Genomic DNA, 19,354 nt, shown 5'->3' on the forward strand with positions numbered 1-19,354 from the left:
GGTCATTTAAATCGTCTTCATGCAAGTGGGATGAATGATTGGTAACCTAAATAGGCTAAAGCCCTTCACTTGAGATTTCTCTCGCGCTCTCTCGCTCTCTCTGGAGTTTGTTTGATGCAGCAGTATCTCAGTATCTCCCGGCTCGCTTGGCAGACGGAAGCAGTCCTCCTCTCTCTCTCTCTCTCTCTCTCTGTGTGTGTGTCTTGGACTGGCTGTGTTCTCTGAGCATCCAGGTGAATCTGAAGCTTGATAATGGACACAGCCGTGGACAGCGGCTGTGGTTTTTCCTCCCGACGGTCACACACAAACTAGCGTTAACCGGGCAAACAAGCCGTCAAAGGAGAGAATACCGGCGTCGCGGCTGTTTATCACAGCGTGTTTCTTCCTCTTCTCCTTCTCCCCCCCCTCTTTCTTTTCTATCTGCGCGTCTTCTGGAACAGATGTCCTGCCCGGGAAGTTACGGACGAAACGCGGATAAAACGACCGAGTCGTCATCTCCAGTTGGCAAGAGGCGCTCCGACTCGAAGGTAAATGACGGAATATCTGAATCTCCTCGTGCGTCTGTGTGTTTTCAACATCAAGTGAAGATTTCGTTCAAAGTGCGTGGGAAAGGTGACTCACGTTGATTTCGGAAGCTGTATTGAAGTCGGTATTTAACATTTCCGCTGCGCGTTAAAAGGGGGTAAAAGACACGCGGGCTGCTGGTTGAAAACCTCGCAGTTTACTGTGGCAGAATTTGGGGTTTGTGTGTCTGTGGTGTAGCATAACAACGGTGGGCCATCTGCCTGTGTGATGCTGCGAGTCTAAAAACGATGCAGCTCCTCTGCCTCGGTGTCTCAGCAATGGTATTTGCGACAGGTAAATGCATCAGCAATGGAGGTTTGGAATCTGTGGTGTTTTTGGCCGAATGACACTGTCACATCGGGTCAATACGATGTTTAACACGCGGTACAGGTTGGTTTCTTGACCCTGTGTGTAAATGACAAACAGCATTTATGAGGAGAAAGTAGTCTAATATGAGTTTGAGAGTTTTTGTACCAAGATGAGAAGAAACCCATCCTGCATTCCCATAGGCTCTTACGGAGGTGTAATATGGTGCCTTAAGTTTATCGGTGTACTCTCACAAGTATCATGTTTTCATAATACATAAAAGACATCCTGTATTCCCAAGATTTGAGGAATCCGAGCTTGCTTTGGTGGCCCAAAGGACTCAAGGGGCATCATTCTGTTTGTTAAAGACACTCCAGCACAGACCCTCTTGAGAGGAATGATTCAAGTAGGTTTTTAGTTTTTTTTTTTTTTTTTCACTGAGAATTGGGACAAGCAGCATTGACTCGTGTTTTATGGAGGCGGAAGAAAAACATTTGTTTTCTGCAAAAAGTGATTCATTTGTGTGTCTTGCAAGTGGCAAAGCAAATTGATAAATTGCTGCCATTTGGCTCCAGGAGCACCCTTACATTTAGTGCATTTCCAGATGGAATGATTTAGCTGAGACTACCAGTCGAATCCTTACAAGGTCAGTTAATCCACAAACTCAATTGAATCACCAAACCAGCTCTGTCGACTCATTAGTCCTCACATCATCCACAGCACATGGGACAACTAAAAAATATCCTGGAGAAGATGTTTCCAGAAAAAAAAATACTGTGATGAAGATGAATGGACTAGTATGAAGGATTCATCTGTCTCTGATGGGCACTTTAAATGATACAGCACCCGTAGCTGATCCAGATCCAGCTATGCTCGGCCCAGGACACTAATTAACAATAATCAATAGTATTTACTAGTTTAATGAAATTAAACCCAGTGTGGCTCTACAGTGGATGACATGAGACAAGTTGTAATCAATTGATGTACAACAGCATGTGTGGATCCTTTAGTAGTTTGCAGTGTATTTCCTTCCATCAAATTAACAATGGATTAAGGTTTAGCTACCCTTTTAGCAAAGCTTTTTGAGTGACCTGAAAAGCGGCCTAACTGCTGCGTTAGTGGCCTCGATTTGCGTCACCAAAAAGTAATGAAAAAAAAGTAGCAGACTATGCTAACTCATAGCCATTTATATCCGTCTTCCCTCGCTGGCTCTCTCTCTCATCCACTTTCACACACTACCTCTCTCTCCATCCTGCTAGTATGCACTCACTCAAACTGTGTCTCATCGTATCTCGTCACTCACAGTGGCACTCTGCCCTCTCTGCATGTCTGTCACACACACACATGGACACACAGAAAAAGAAGCGCACCAGCCCACCGCCATGTTGGATATTATTTGATAAAATCTGATGTTTGCACTTCTCATCTGCATTATCTTGTTTCACAATTTAATTATGTTTATTTTATTGCTTCATTTGTTGACAACCTGCACTACGTCTTGAGCTGTTGTTATCTACCGTACATGGTTACTTCTTTTCATCTGCTTATTGAAATACTCTGCACACAGCAAATTGACCAGAGTTAAATTTCTGGTGTTGATAAAGATAGAGTCAATCGAACTCTATTTGGAATTGATTTAAATCTGTATGTTGTTAAATCTGTTTGATTTCACACTGCACCACAAAAGAGTTGGTGTCAAAATGGAGTGTTAATACTGTTATTGTGAAACCAACTCTATGGGTCGTCAGTCTCTCAGCTCGGGTGTAAGGAGTGACTACCCTCTGGCATCGCGCGAACAATAATCTCGTGAGAGCAACAATCTGGCGGGATTCAAGTAATTTACCTGCACAACTCAACTGGAACGCAACGAGCAGCACAACGTTTTCGAGGACAGTTTGTTCAAAATTGAAGAAAACGTGTTGCATTGTGTCGGTAAGTAACAGTTAATTAGATAACCTAATGAGTGCTATTATTATATACAGATGGACATATATTTAGACATTAGTAATATATTTATAGCCGCTGTAATGTAGGTTAACTGTTATGCTGCCACCTTTACTGCAGCCAGGCTAATGTCAGCTAGCTAGCAACCGTAACCTACGCCCAGAGCGGACAAACTACTGTACGGTAACTGGCAAGCTAACGTTGCCAAGCTAACGTTAGCAAGAGTTTGTTTCTTCTACTTTCACACGTTTTCTGATTACTGGTCTATTGAGTCTGACTGAGCAAAATAGAATTCCTGTTGAGTGTTTCAAGTTTGACAATGTAACGTTAAGTTACGTGACGGTACTTTAGTAATGCCAACATTCTTTCAAATAAATAAATGCTAGTTAGCTGGCTAGCTAAGAGCCAGAACCGGTTCCCACGTCTTAGCTGCATGAAAGCAAATATTCTCATACGAGGACTGGGTATATGTATATCTAAATTACATTTTGATTATCAGAAGTGTCGGTAGTTAATATGAAGTTACTATCGGAAAGTTAATCGGAAGGACTCCTTTCTCAAATACGTTTTACTGTGCTTATAGTTACTCAACGCCGCAGGGCTCAAGTTTTGAAGAGGGGGGGGTGAACGCTACGGCTGACCGGGCGTGGACACTACGTGCAGCGGTTACGGTTACAGACACCGTCGGGAAGGTTGGAGGGGAGCCAGCGCGGACTTTTTTTTCAGCGTGAGAAATACGATGTGTGGCGTAACACTTGACAATCATTGTCTTAAATACATATGATCTATCACTGGGTAGTAATTAAGGAAGAATATAATATGCTTAGTACTTTTTAAATGCTTTTAATTAAGATTGAGATTGTTTTGTTACTGATAGGTACATTTAAATTGTCTTTGTTCTGTCTGCCATTTTGTAGATCTGGATGTTGAGCTGGTTGCAGATCAAGCATCCTCCTCTGTATTGACATCGCTGTCCCCAACTTCATCCCATTCATCCTTGGTAGTGGCACAGACTGCACTATCCCCAGCTTTATCCCATTCATCTGATTCCACCGTTATTCTGGAGTCCACAAGAAAAAGGAAAAAAAAGAAAGAACCCAACAGGGTTAATGGACCAGAATGAAGCAAAACAGGTAGAGCTTTGAATAAATACATTTGAAATCCAAAATTAATTATTTTTTGTAAATGTATCCGCAGTATAAAGTAATGTCATTAGAAAAGTTAAATTCTTAAAAAAAAAAACTAATTTACCGTAAGCATGCCATAACAATGTAATATTTCTTGGCAGATGGTTGAGGGTGTTCTGAGGGCCAATCCAAAGGATGAAGAAGTCTTCAATGAGTATGATAAGACTAAAACACTAACTGATGCAACCCGTAAACAAATGGTGAACATCCTGGTTGCAGATATGATAGAGCTACATGGGTAAGAATTGCAGGTCACTTGAATATGTCATGTGTTGTAGCTAAATAATGCTGTTCTGTATAAGTAGTAAAGGTGTATTTATTCTTACAAAACATACATGCTTAAAAGTAAACTATGACTTATTTTTAAAGGAGGGTTCCACCGTCAAGTGTAAGGACCAATTATGCACTGGGAATTGTGACTCTTTTTCCATACCTCCGTGATCCATTCTCCAAACTTGGATATGTAAGTTCTATCTGAAAACCAAATCAGTGTGATTTCAATATCTTCTTCACTTTTCTAGTTTGTACTCATCTTGTTTCAGATGAGTTTTTGTAGGTTGCTCACCCTTGCATTTTCAACCTGTTTTTTAAAATGTTTTGCAGTCTATTCACTGTCTACAATTTTTGTGTTGAGTAACTTATTCTTAAATTGAAGCATGAGATGCCTCTGTTTGTGTCTTTCTTTAAAAAGGAACACTACTATGATCCTGAGGGTAATACTGGCTTCATTTCACGGAGGATCAAGACGGTTCAACGCAACACCTTTGCTGGCTTGCGGGGTCGTTCCAAGACCGTTCTTCAGGATGGTCCAAAAACCAGGCGAGAATCTCTGTCAACCTGCCAACAGCTATTTGGTGAGGAGTGCAGGGAGGCGATATCTACAATAAGACATTCCAGCGATGAATCTGTGGTCAAAGAGAAGATGAGAGCGACTTTCCAGTATCGACAGAAGATGGTTGGGGATGATGCATCATCTTCATTCCTGGATGTGTTCCCTCGTTTTCTTGATGTACCTGGATTGGTAAGAAAACTCTTTTGCTTTGGTTGTAGTTGTCCAGTGTAGAACAGTAATATAGTCCAGTGCAGGACAATATAATATTTTTTGGCACTATACTATAATCTCTTTAATCTTCTTTTCAATCTTCCATTTCAGTATTTGACCTTTCATTAATTTTGTCATGTATGCTTGAACCTGTATATTAAAATATTGTTTTCCTTGTTTGTAGATCGACCAGGATTTCTCAATGATGTTTGGTGACGAAGTGTCTCAGAAGTTCCTGTCCAAGTGGTCAACTTTCTTCAGGCCAAACATCACAGACTGCAAGACTGGAAAGAATATGGATGAGTTGCTGTCAGCAACTGAATCTGAGTCTGAAGATAACAATGGTCAGTATAAAACGTTTTGTTGAAATATATATTTCAGTGTTATACTAAATAAATACATTTTTTATGCCTTTAGGATGGGACAGTGATATGTCTTCAATCCTTTTGCTGCTGCATCTACTACCTCCAACTTCAAGGGGCCAAAAAAAAACTGCCAAGATCAGTTCAGCTCAAGCAACCAGCCGTCTTGTTAGATATCTTAAGGTATGCAAAAGTTCCTACACCAAGAATCCCTGAATAGATGTTGGGATTCTGAGACAGTTTTGCTCTGTATATCTGCAGAAATGTGATCAAGATGTTATAGTAATTTATGTCTCTTAACTGACCTACAGGAAGGAGCCAGTATTACTACCGTCCTTGAGAGTGTCGACGCAAACAACCGTTCCTCCTTTGCATCGGTGAGCAAAAGAAGAATATCCAAAGGTTCTACCTTATTATCGACCGAAACCACTCCCGTGCAAGGCACACACATCAGTGGCAGCTTTAGACATTACATTTGGCCGCCTGTTCAAATGTTACAAGTACAAGGTGGGTCAGATATTACGGTACTGAGTACCAGGTTGGGTTGTACTTATGCACTGGATGTACCGATGATCTTCCTGTGTTCAAAAAGATCTGTGATATTATAATACATGAACAGCACGCTTTCATAATATTCTGTAATGTACAAACAATGTACTATGATGACCACTTTAGTGCATACTGTATAGAAGACCAAATGAATGTGTTTTCTGTCATATCTGTGAAGGCACTGACTTATTTTAGACCATTTGACAAGCAAATGGTCTGCATACTGTACAGAAGACCAAATGAATGTGTTTTCTGTCATATCTGTGAAGGCACTGACTTATTTTAGACCATTTGACAAGCAATGCTCTAATGACAATAGTCAAAGAGCATACATAGTGCCTTATTGTTACATTTAGATAAATGTACAGCAATGAAAAAATATTTGGTAATGTTGATGCATTTGATGAAATAAAAATGTTAAAGTAGTGAACTTGTCATTTGTATTTCTAATTATTGACATTTCATTTAAAGATTTTTTTTGGTGCGGGGGGGGGGCAGCAATAACACTTTGTAGTGTTAATGGGGCAACTCCTTTTATAGTATGCACATCACACTATAAGAGTTAATTAATGACTCCGATGAGTATTAATTTCTAACACTACCCACTGGTGTTGAGAAACTAACGCTTGAGTATTGTTAAATTTCAACTATATAAGTGTTAAAATTAACTCTATAACAGTGTTAAAATGGCAACACTTTAAAAAGTGTTACATTGACACTGTGTAGTGTGGACCCCATGGGACACTTTAAAAGTGTTGAAATTAACTCCAATAGTGTTAATTTGAGTCTGTCCATTTTGCTGTGCAGTGACATGGGTTACCAAAGTAAGGTAATAAAAAATTATTATTATTATTATTCATAATCTGAACTCTAGCTGACTCTGTGTTGGTTCAGATTTGTTGTAGTTGCCTATGTAGCCTTTGAAAGAGGCTTCCCGTCATGATGGTTGGCTCAGGGCAGGAGCAGAAAACAACATATTTTATAAAGCTTCAACCTAAAAATCATTACCGTCAGTTCAAGTGTACACTATTACACACTGCCTTTTTGTATTTTCACAGCTTTCCATTACAATGAACTCTGACAGGGAATTTGAAATCTCTTTTAATTCAGATTTGAGTATATAGGGGAACACTGCTGGCAACCTATCAATGATATGAAAATCAAAAAAAAAAAAAAAATTGAATGGACCTGCCTTGATGTATGTCACGAATGGCCGCATTTAGAGTGACATATTTTATAGAGATGGATCAGAATATAATTGCCAATACCAGGCAATATTCCAAGGACGGGTCATTTCTGTTTTCTTTGTACGGTGGCTTTGTTTTATGGGGATGGTATATTGCAGAGGGGCATTTATAATGTATAGAGCAGGCCTGTATTAAATATCTGCAGAGTCGGAGGTGTGTATTCCACTGCTCAGGCAGGGGGGCTGGATTACATCATATTGCATCAATGAAGGGATGAAGGCAATAAGGGGAAATGGGGTAAAAATAATTTCCCCTCTTGCGTTTCCGTAAGGATTTTAGTTGAAGTGTCTGGGCTAACTCATAATTAATTTGATGCTTTAATGTTACCGCAGTAACTATTAGTTAATAATAATTAATAATGTTTGCATCTTAAGGAAAAAGGTTAAAGACAAAAGATTTTACGTTTAAGTTCTGAAGTTCAAGCAGGAAGACATAAAGCTTCAGAAAGGGATAAAGTAGCTGAAATCCATATTCAAGCGGCCTCACTGGCCGCTGTCGTAAAGATAAGATGCCGTTATTCTCCGCAATTGGAAACTGTCAGCAGAAGAAACCAAATATTTTATGTCTGTGTGCTTTTTAGACTTTTTAGAAATCGATCAAAGCTCAGCATTTATTTACAATACTGTTATAAGTTTTTTTTTTTTACTGAAAAACCCTACTGCTGTTTTTGGTAGGGAAATGACAATGCAACATTTATTCATTTCTGAATATACACAACCGTACACCCAACCATACAGCAATAAAACCTCAATTCTCGACTTGTTTCAGGGCGCGTCGGAGAAACAAAGCTGTCGTTCTCGCCGAGCACATAATGAGATTAAAGAGCGAGAGACGGTGCCCTCTTCTCTACAGTAGCTGAACCATCTTAACGGGGAAAATAAGTTATTCGAAAAGCAGCCGAAGATTTAAGGCGTGGATGGCGAGGGGGGCGGCGGGAGGGGACGCACTTCGCGGCATCGATCGGACCCTGAAAGCACCGTCTCCACCTTACTGTCAAAAAGAACAACAGCGAGCGCGTAGAAAACTCCTTCGATCGCGAGTAGAGATTCTTCACGTTTTGCAAGCGAGCAAATACCTCACGGAGACTAACTTTTGCTCGCGGATGTTTGATTTTGGTTAAATTCTTAAGGTCATTTAATCATTATGTTTTGATCAGAGTTGTGATTAAAGGTTTGGGTGACAAAAGGATTTCGCAAAGCATTACTGTTGATATTTTTCAACATTCACTGGCATTGTTTTTTCTTTGATTACACCGGCGGTGTTTTGCAAATACAAAATATGTAGTGGAAGATTTTCTCATGCAATCGGGAATCAGTTATAAAGTCTCTTGTGATTTAAAGCTGCATTTTCTGTTTATTTCTTGCAAGGAAGAAGACTACAACGGCTATACATCGACAGCCAGCAGCAAGCTTCTTCTTAATGTTTGAGAGCAACACAGATATATTTATACATCGACAGGGTTAACACCTTGGTTTTGTTATGCTAAAAGGATGGAGGCAGGCAAGAAGGTCCCAGAGCCGAAGTTAGACTCAAGTTGCTTACAACAGATGTTTGATTCGATTTAGGACTGGGGCTGGAGACATTCACACCTTCTCCTTCTGCCACGCAGCCATGTTATGCAAAGACAAATGGGATCAAAGAGAAGAGGTGCTCTGAGATTCTTCTACTCAGATGATTCCCACACAGCTGGTGTCATGGAACTTCCTGAGAATTATGATTAGCTTTAGACATTAATCTAATAAAACATTATGGTATCATTATATTTTTACCATTACAAATATAATTAAGTTTAAACAACACTTAAAGCTAGGGAGAGATAATGTTTGGTTCTAAAAGCACAGCTTTTCAGGAAAATGTCAGTCGACGAGGACCCCAGTCCGACAGGGTAAAAGATGATGTGAACTAAGTTTGCATACTGTTTACCTACTGACTATTTTAAATACATGTAATGCATTAAATAAGTGTTCACAACAGAGATACAGAGATTTTTTATCCGGCAAGGCTTAAGCAGTGTAAAACCGCAGGATAATTATGCACTTTTCCAAATATCTGTTAATTTTTCACCTACAGCCACAGTCATAAACAAACGGCATCAAAAAAAGGAACATATAAATACATTTATACGTGCAAAAGCAATCATTTTGCCTTTGTCAGTAGAGTGACTGTCGGGAGATCTTTTATTTTTTAGCTTTTTAGGTGATTTTGTAGTAACTTGACTGAATGGCCCATGAAGTGAAAAATACCATCATGATGGATGTGGTGTGTAATTCAAAATATTTTCCTTTTTATGGTCCATCCATCCATCCATTGTCAAACCGCTTATCCTGCACACAGGGTCGCGGGGGGGCTGGAGTCCATCCCAGCCAACTTCGGGCGATACCTTTTTATGGTGTAACATTAAAAAAAATTGTGCCGTTCATGCACATCCTCTTATCCTAATTTCTTCTTAAATCTTTTTCTGTATATTCCCATTTTACCTTACCCGTATCCTGCCCCCTCCTTCTAGAGCAAACACCTACCCATCCAGACGATGCATCTCCCTCCCTCTCCCCTGAGCCACCTTAACAAGGCCGGTCCACACTCAGGCCTTCATTAGGATGCAGACCCCTCTCTCTCTCGCTCTTTCTCAGCAGCCTTAATCCTTTCCCCCTCTCTGCTCTGAATGATAGCCTCAGCAACTGGCCGTGGTTGTTTGCAGTTCTTCAAAAGATCTGACAGTCTTACCGGTTTTTATTGGATTGAGAGAATCCAGGTCCGTTTTCGGTTTCCGATCAGATCAGTAGAGAGAGTCTGTACAGAATGTGCAAGACGTTTTTTCATCTGTCCCTGTTTACTTCAGCTGCCAGAAGCTCTGTATGTGTGTTTTTGTTTATGAACCACTGCCATCTCATAATGTTTTATAAGAAACAAGGTATAAGAGACTCCAGTACCAAGAAGCCACCCAGCACATCACCCCATATGTTTTGACATTCCAGTGCTTCTAGTCTTCAATCCTCTCCTGCTCTCAACTTCATATTTAGTATACAGATATATGTAGGTATTGAAAAGAATAGCAAATAAGTGTATTTCCCAAGTGTCAAACTTTTTTAAGTTACAACTTAAGTTAAAATCAAATCATTGAAGTCTAACTTGTATAAGGACAACTTTTTGTGTCCATGTAAATATCATCTATGCGTTCCCACTACTCATACAAGATACAATTTAGCATGTCAGAAAAATAATTTGTATGTCCCAATACATAGTATGTCGAATGTATTAAGATGTCCTACTGTATCCAGTCCAACTCGGTGGTAAAAGCAGGTACATTTTTACGGTTCCTGGTACCTTTCTCATAAAAATATAAGGCATTGCATTGGCAAGTTCAATATTTCTGTCTTTACATTAAGATAATCCATTGGAACAAGAGATTCCTGTAGTCTCCAAAAGTATAGTTAAGTTATAGTTAAGTCTAGGGCTGCAACTAACGATTATTTTGATAATCGATTAATTGATTATTTCTTTGATTAATCGATGAATCGGATAAATAAAAAAATAGCATTAAAAAGCTTTAAATTCCAACCCTTTATTCTAAAACAAAACTGCAAATTCACTTTGCAAAAATGTTTCAGAAAGTACAGGTTGCTCCTTGAACTTAATCATTTATAAAAGAAAATACAAATCAGAAAATTTAACAGGATTTGTTTTAACGTCAGAGCTTGTTCTCTATACTACACTCTCACACACTCACAAACACACCCCAAATGTTCAGTTGATGCTTATTCATTAAATGATTACCATCATTGTAGTGCAAGTTAAGTGTATACACCCCATCTAAGTACAGCTAAAAACAACCAAGTGCTATGAGATGAATTCAAAACGCTCGTAAATAAATGCATTAGAAGCTTCTTAGTTAGCCGCACTGGTTTAATGGATCACCGTGTCTCACTTTAGGCTACAGGTGTAACATCAACTACCGTATAACCCACAGTATATGCGCAAGTGCACTGGACTATCGTATATGACAGCATTAAAAAGTACAACACACACAAATATTTATGTCAACAATAACCGATATGGGACAAAGCACGAAACATATACAAGACAACAGATTGAAAAATGAATGGTCCAAAAGAGGCGAGTAAACAAAAACATGTCTTAGTCTTGCTAACTGCTTTACTGCTGTTATTAGCGAGCTAACGCTAGCTTGATCAGCTGGATGACGAGTAAAGAGGCTCCTTACGTTCCTCACTTCAAAACGGGACAACGTAGTGCTCCCGTGCCAGGTTACGTCGACTTTGCATATTTTGCCATTGACACACTTTCAGGGCTCTCATGTGTCACGCATTGAGCGTGACAGTCACTCGTCTTTAGTATTGCACTCCACCACACATCCAATTTCTCACCTTTCTTCAACCTCCCGGGCCATAGCGTCCCCTCCCCCATGCTCGCACACCTTGGACGACTTGTCGAACAGACGTCTCTGCCTGCGTCATGTGACTCACAACAATTGCCGGCGTGCTGGAATTTGAATTAAAAGCAAATATCGGACGGCTGCGCATGCGTGGGGACCTTTTTCTAATTCTCACAATAGCAAAGTCATCTGGCGGGCCACACTGGACGCCCCGGCAGGCCGCATATGGTCCATTGGCTGCCAGTTTGACACATGTGCATTAAGACAAGAATTGTGTGCTCTTCTCTAATTAAATAGCGCTCAACCTGAACATCCCCCAGTAATTAGTCAAATGCTTTTAACACATAATTGGCTCTGTGTGTGTGAAAATATGTCACTAGATATAATGACTTTGTGTGTAACTATATGCATACATACTGCTACAGCCGGAATCACATCCTCAGCGGTAGGCCATGATGCATAAGTGCAGTGTTACGGTGGGCTGACATTAACTGATCCAGCGTGCACAACGGTACACACTTGGGCACAAATTAATGACAGTGGAAAAACTGGAGGAACCAAGTTCCAAACAAACACAGCCATAGCTCGGTTTGCCTCTCTAAATGCTTGACATGATGCTGATTTAGATTTATTCATGCCGTTTGCTGTTTCCAGACCCGACCAATAAATAGATAAATGCCTGTGTTAGTTTTGTTCAGACCTGAGTTCATTTGGGTCTTGATTAGGTTATGCAGCACCTGAGAGTGTTTAATTTTCTTTACTCTGATTGGAATCAAAGTATACATGGAGATGATTAGTTTAACAATGATGTGTTTATCTATTTGTATGTGAGACATTGCGCACACACATGATGCTATGCATTGGAGGCTTCTGATTGCCACACTCAGTTTGAGCAATTTGGACCAAAGGATAGACTTTCCCAGTCTGTAAATTAGGAATCAGGAATTATTTACTACCAAAATCTGTCAGACATACAAGGAATTTGACTTGGCGGTTGGTGCATAACAGCAGACAGTTAGACAATGGACAATAAGATGGATAAGACGACATAGTGCAAGAGGAATAAAATAAAATATAAGGCTATGGGTTAGAATATAAGACTATGGGTTAGTTCAAAAATAAAGGTTTTATATATATATATATATATATATATATATATATATATATATATATATTCTTTTTTTAAGTTAAAAATAAAGTTCACCAGCGAACAGATAGCCATACTCTACACAACTGTGTTGTGAGTGCATGTGAAAGTGACATGTACTGTATATGTGCATGTGGAGTGTGAACGGAGTGGAAAAGGGGATGACAGAGTCAGTCAGTGGGGGCCTGGGCTTTAGGCTCCTGGAAGCGAACAAGTCCTGGAGAGATTGCAGCCGATCACCCTCTCTGCAGAGCAGATGACACGCTGCAGCCTGCCCTTGTCCTTGGCTGTGGCTGCAGCGTACCAGACGGTGATGGAGGAGCAGAGGATGGACTCGATGATGGCTGTGTAAAAGTGCACCATCATCGTCTTTGGCAGGTTGAACTTCTTCAGCTGCCTCAGGAAGAACAACCTCTGCTGAGCCTTCTTGGTGATGGAGCTGATGACCAGCTCCCACTTGAGGTCCTGACTGTCTGTCTTTCTGTTATTACTTTTATTACTTATATTACTTTTATTATTTATTAATATTCTGTTCTATATTCTATTTTTATTCTAATTTATCTATCCACGTTTTTTAATTCTCCTTGGATTTGTGAAATTACTTTTATATGTCCTGTGTTCAAAATAAAAATAACCCTAGCACGGCTTTCGTTTTGGAGTAATTACTGGAGTTCTCGGCAGTGCAGACCTGTAGGTGACTCATAAAGGATATCATAGTGAGACGAAAACCTGGAAAGGAGGAAAGTGAGGATGTGGAGATAAATAAACAGACGGGTGAAATGCCAAGTTCAGATGCCAGCTCCAAGGAATCAAATGAGCAATGACTCAAGAGACACAAACATATACTTAACGTGGTGTATTTATACTTCTGTATATACGAAATATATATATATATATATATATATATATATATATATATATATATATATATATATATTTTGATCTGAAACTACAGAGAGAGATTGTTTCCTCGACAATGGAGGAATGCTCTCTCGTGTTGTTCTGCGTCACTCAATCAGTCAATGCTGAACTCGTCAGTCAATGCTTTGCAGAATTTTCTTCTCTTTAAAGGGACTTTACCCAACAAAGCACGATTTCCTTAGATTAAAATGTAATGTAATCTTTCATTTGTGTTAAATAGTTTATTATGAGTTTGATCTGTGTAACAGCGGTCACACAGCACGGTACTGTATCCTCTATATACATACATTGAGTCAGTGTATATTTTTGTTTTTTCCTGGCTTTCTGTATACTTATATCCATATCTTGTTGTGTGTGTCTCAAGTATTCAAAACCAAAATACATCATCAACTTCTGATATCTCAGAGTGAATTTCAATTTCACAGGCGTCTACTCCGACTCAAGGACAAACTGATTAGTGGTTTTCAACGGGTGCAATGAACTCTCAAAACTCATTTTACAATATACAGTACATTACACTGAAGTACAACCTCACTCAGCTGCTATGGTCCCTGCAGACTCATAATCTTCTTGTATTGACAAATCTTGTAAATAATTACCTGAAATACTAAAATCAATACTGAAATCTTGTTACTTAGTGGCCATCATGAACAAATGATGTATTCTCTCCTCTTCAACCCGCCTTCAATATACCATTTATTTCTGTCCTTTTGAAGGACACACTGAACATTAAGCTTTTTGATATGACCTTAGCATTTGTCCCTCATAACATTTTGGTAAAAGGATATTCCATCTGCTGTTTTAATGAAAAGAAATATAGAAAATACTCCAGCCTTGAATGTTATTTCCGAGTAACCTTAACATCAACTGTTAGTTTGTAACCATAATCCTGCATCAATGAGTGTTTATACAGCCATAGAAGATTAAAAAGGTTATAAATGCCAGTCCAACCATGAGTAGCCCTGATTGAATGGCCTGAAGCGACCTTGGCTTATCTGAGGAGAGTGCTGCTAATTATATCCTTTTTATGCAGCGTCACACTTGCTTACCACGGGAGAGCTAATCATGCTAACCTTCCTCGCTCGCACTCATCAGCCTGAGTCATTGATGACTTGTCAGTGCATTTGAGAAGTTGTGAAGGGAGGAATAAGCCCTCTTGGCATTAAAGCACTTATCATATTACAGCAGCTTTGTCAGCACCAAATACGTAAAACATGTCAGATTTCTGTCTGGAAGAAATAAATCATCTATTTAATACGGACTATCTTTGTCTTCATTAATTACTGGTGCTTCCACTTGCCTTTTTGTTGTTATTAAAACACAATACATAGACTTTTGATCGTTTGCTTGAGGCTTTATAAGTAACCTGTGCATATTTTAACAATGTATTAAATACTATAAACACAGTGGAAATAACAAATATTAATATTTACTCTCCATAAAGCCCAACTTGTAGAAACTGACGTTAATTAGATAATGGTATCTATATGTGGAAGCAGTAAGCAGACGATGCCAAGAGGCCAGACATGAACATTGATTCTAAAAATGTACACCTGAGGCGAGAGTAAAAAGTATCTCTACAGTAATGAGCACTTGACTCTTAAAAGTTGAACTGACAAAGGTTGAAAAAGTCATGCCCTTTACCCGGTTGGTTCTCCTTCTTTCCTGACATTTCAGGAAATAACATTTTCTGTTCCATTTAGATGTAGGACATCTTTAGTTGCATTTATATTGACAGCTGATGCTGTTGTGCTGGAATGTATTATTTTAAAATGTCACAGTACCTTAATTCTAAATATTGTATTCTGCCCTTGTTGGTATAAATGGTTTGGACAAAATATTGGAAATGGATTTCTAATGCAACTTAATTCAACAACAAAAATGACATATAATCACAGTTAAATCAATACTTCTCTAATAAGCTAAGCTAGAAAGCTGGACCTAATAAATTAGTAACTGATTGTTTATGCCTCTACATGTATACATTGCCTTGTTGCCTTTGCTTTTGAGAAACATGACATTAAATGTGTTGTGATGCAAACCTTGCACACTAAGTGGCATTTTATACGTGGGAGGAGAAAGTATCATGACTGATCATAATATTGACCTTTTAAGTGCTGCAGGACGGCAGCTTTATGTTTTGTTACTAACAATGCACCCTGTTAACTGTAATTTAAAACTGGCTCCAGTGATTTCTGACTCCCATTTTATGAATCAATGCATATGACTGTTAGACATTTGCAATATTATTAATGTCACGTCGGTATTCTTTGTCACTATCTCATATGAATCTAGTGACCTCTATATGAAGTGCCCGTGGCGTGATCATATCGTGTGCTCACTATATGAGTTGGCTTTACAGGAATGCCAGCCACACAGTCAGCTTCAAACTGACCAATGCAAGTTAATGCAATTACAGGGGATATTGTAATAAAATGTTGAACATATTTATTCATTTATTTAGTATTTATTCATACAATGAAATTAAAACAGACAAATGGCTGTCATCTTTATAAATGAGTGTATAAAAGACCTACGCTGAATCCTACTGCTGTTCAACCACATTCACATTGACTGCCACTGAGCTGAATGTAGCTGCTGTAATTTCATTTAAAATAAGACAGGAAAATATAACTTAAGAAGTGGTACTTGCTGCATGACTGGTGATCTCGATCTGTCTCGTCATTAGTCGAGCCCTGTCCCATCAATGGTTCCTAACACTGTTCCCAGACAGTGACAGGCCAACAGAGGAAAAGGGAGAGATTGGTCCAGTAAAACTAAATCACAAGCGTGGTAAATCAATTGCCTTGAGAACGGAACTAAATCCCCTTCAGCACCAAGTGTGAATAACAGCTTGACTTGACTGAGCTCTTTGCCTGTTTGCTTGTGTGTGGTGTGTATAAAAATATTTTTGATTTTTTCTTAGACTGGTATGTGTCTTTTTATGTTGGTTTAAAAAATAAAGGAATAAAAGTTAAAAATCAAAAAGTTTAAAAATAAAGTGCACCAGCGAACAGATTCCGTACTCCACACAACTGTGTTGTGAGTGTATGTGAAAGTGACAAGTGACAGGTGTATGTGCTTGTGGAGTGTGAAGGGAGTGATCGGTGGAAAAGAGGATGACAGAGTCAGTCAGTGGGGGACTCACCTCAGGAAGAACAGCATCTGCTGCGCCTTTTTGGTGATGGAGCTGATGTTCAGCTCCCACTACAGGTGGAGCTGTGGGGGGTCGGCCAGCACATATCTGCAGTAAAACTCATTACATTACATGTCATGTCATTTAGCTGACGCTTTTATCCAAAGTGACTTATAATCATTTGCATTTCAAACATAAGAATACAGACAGGAAGTGAAATTTTATCAAATACGCCGATCTACAATTTGTTATAGATAAGAGCCATTATAAGTACAATTTAAGTGCTACAATTTGGTAGTCGTTTTAGTCAAGGTAGTCTGAAAAGGTGTGTCTTTAGTTTGCGGCGGAAGATGTGAAGGCTCTCTGCGGTCCTGATGTCATCAGAGAGCTTGTTCCACCATTTCGGAGCAAGGACAGCAAAATCAAGAGTCGTGATCTTGTTGAGTGTTTTGCTCTCAGTGAGGGAGGAACAAGCAGTTTTGCAGATGCAGAGCGGAGTGCAGGGATGTAGGGTTTGACCATGTCCTGGATGTAGACTGGACCTGAACCATTCACAGCATGATACGTGAGCACCGATGTTTTGAACTGTGCATATTTTACTCACTCACTTCCTGATATTGCAAGTAAATACATGCAACTTAAATTGGGGAGCCATCTGGACACCAACTGTGTGTGTAGAAGGTGGTTGACATTCACAAAGGGACCAATAGTCAGCCGCATGAGACCATGCGTATTGCATTCAAAACTTCGACATCTTCAGAAGTACAACATCCCGAGTCACCACCTGGATAAGGCGTCTGTTGATGCTTCTGTGTATAAAGTTTTGCATACATGTTGCCTTATGCGACTTATGGCAGTCTTCAATGTTCTTCGCCAGCTTTTTAAGAATGAAAAAAATTATTCCCAAGTGTGCGCTATATTGACCAAGAAAGATAATCTAGTGCGGTCATGCAAGCTGTTAGTGGTGCTAGTTGCAATTTTGCTTTTGGACAAAATAAGTACATGAAATGTAAATTAATGAACTATTGTTACACCTATGTTAAAAAATACAACCGTAAAACTTTTGATCTGGTCTCTCTACTACACTGAACCCAGACAGCCTTAACTGCCTTGCCTTGGTTGGGAAAAATAACCAATTTACTGAGTAAAATACAAAAATAAGCCGGGTTAACAAACTATTTTTGAAAATACTGAAAAGATTGCACCAAAGTTGGCCTCCTGTTCTTGGTTGTTGATTCCCGTTTATATTTGGCATCTGGAAGGTCTGAGGCACACCTCTGTCCCAGTGAGGGGAAAACTTTCATGCATAGTAACGGCTGGTGGGGTTGATTCTTTTAGCGACATTGCAGCCCACACTGAGAGCGGCACTCTGCAGCTCTTCCTTGTACCAAATGCGTCACTGCGATGTAGAAGCTGCAGATTTTACAGCTGCGCCCTAGAGACCCGGAGAACATTGATACCGACTGCAGTTCACACTTTATATATAACTCGGAAAAAGCAAGATGCAATCTGTACGTTTTTTTTAAAATTACATAACATATCCATGCTGAGTTCCTCATGCTTTAAATAGGCCAAATGATGACCTAATTGCTCTTACGGCTGTCAGTGGAAATAGGAAAGGTGCTCTAATGAGGAGAGGTGGAAATATAAATGATGCTTAGAGATGAAGAAGAAAAGTAATGAAGATCATTAAAGTTCTCCACAGAAGATAATAGACACAGAGCTTTGCATCACTAGCTCATCAACCTAGTAGTCTAGTATGTATTTAAAGTATTAATTTCAGCAGTTTTTCAAACACAGTGGTTTTTTAGTTGGATTATTTGTTGTGGCACTTATTAAATCTTAAATATTACTCATCTTAACTATGACTTGTTTTTGTCTCATGTTGTGCCGTACAAATCACCTTCACTGTGAACAAATCCTTAAAGCATCCACGGTGTTCTGGGATCACTCCTTTTAATTAGACTCATTACAAATCAGCCTACACGTTTAAAGATTTTACTGTAATAGCTTGATTGTGCTCAGATTTCATAGTTAATCGTGCTCTCAAGAGCTTGTGTGTGCTGGTATGGATGCAGCTCTATGTATTGATTATCTGTGTTACGTTGTTGGCATACAAAGCTCATCCGTCTGGTATTGTGATTGATTAAGGCTCACTTTAAATTCAGTGCAGAGGACACTTCTTCTGGCCAAGAGACAACAACTGCTTCAAAGTGCCGCGTCCGTTTTGTCCAAACAAAGCTGTGGTGTGCAGTGGACGGACGTCTCGGAAGTTGGCCCACATGGAATGTTCATTCACACATAATGTGCATGAACATTCACTGAGGGGCCAAATATAGCCGGGCTATTTCGATGCTGCGTCGGTAAAATTGACTTGAGGAGGAAACTGTAGTCCCATTAATCTGCAGCCGTGACAGGGGGACAGGTTTTGTTAGGAGGAGAAAATGGAAAAAACTATGAGAACATGATGGTGAACTTGTTACCTTGTGATGATGGACGGACTCTGCCTGTGTGCTTGTGGATGTGCGTGTGTAATTTGTGATTGAGAGAGCAACGACA

At 39.4% G+C, this 19,354-nt stretch overlaps 2 protein-coding genes and 1 long non-coding RNA gene across 11 annotated transcripts in view; 2 read left to right on the plus strand and 1 right to left on the minus strand.

Annotated features, from left to right (window-relative positions):
- The first annotated feature begins 214 nt into the window (after positions 1 to 214).
- The window catches only part of dlgap4b (discs, large (Drosophila) homolog-associated protein 4b), a 91,416-nt gene continuing 72,276 nt past the window's right edge, over positions 215 to 19,354 (plus strand). For 7 of the 9 annotated variants that reach the window (XM_078092569.1, XM_078092562.1, XM_078092570.1 and 4 more), the window contains exon 1: positions 250 to 527. The gene's annotated coding sequence lies outside the window, so the exon portion shown is untranslated. Of the gene's footprint in view, positions 528 to 19,354 lie in introns of all 9 variants that reach the window. The other 2 variants (XM_078092567.1, XM_078092564.1) reach the window with 2 other exon arrangements.
- On the minus strand, positions 3,642 to 4,905 carry LOC120822169 (uncharacterized). The gene is made up of 2 exons (XR_005712652.2): positions 4,764 to 4,905; positions 3,642 to 3,874 (listed from the first exon to the last, which is right to left on the minus strand). It is a non-coding gene; the product is annotated as an uncharacterized LOC120822169 (long non-coding RNA).
- LOC120822168 (uncharacterized) lies at positions 3,808 to 6,381 on the plus strand. Its single transcript, XM_040181594.2, has 7 exons — positions 3,808 to 3,947; positions 4,103 to 4,239; positions 4,371 to 4,464; positions 4,693 to 5,022; positions 5,228 to 5,387; positions 5,461 to 5,588; positions 5,717 to 6,381. The coding sequence occupies exons 1-7, from the start codon at positions 3,924 to 3,926 to the stop codon at positions 6,011 to 6,013; spliced, it is 1,170 nt and encodes a 389-aa protein (XP_040037528.2). The 5' UTR covers positions 3,808 to 3,923; the 3' UTR covers positions 6,014 to 6,381.

This window comes from Gasterosteus aculeatus, chromosome 17 (assembly GCF_964276395.1).
Source record: "Gasterosteus aculeatus chromosome 17, fGasAcu3.hap1.1, whole genome shotgun sequence".
In the NCBI taxonomy this organism is placed as follows: Eukaryota; Metazoa; Chordata; class Actinopteri; order Perciformes; family Gasterosteidae; genus Gasterosteus; species Gasterosteus aculeatus.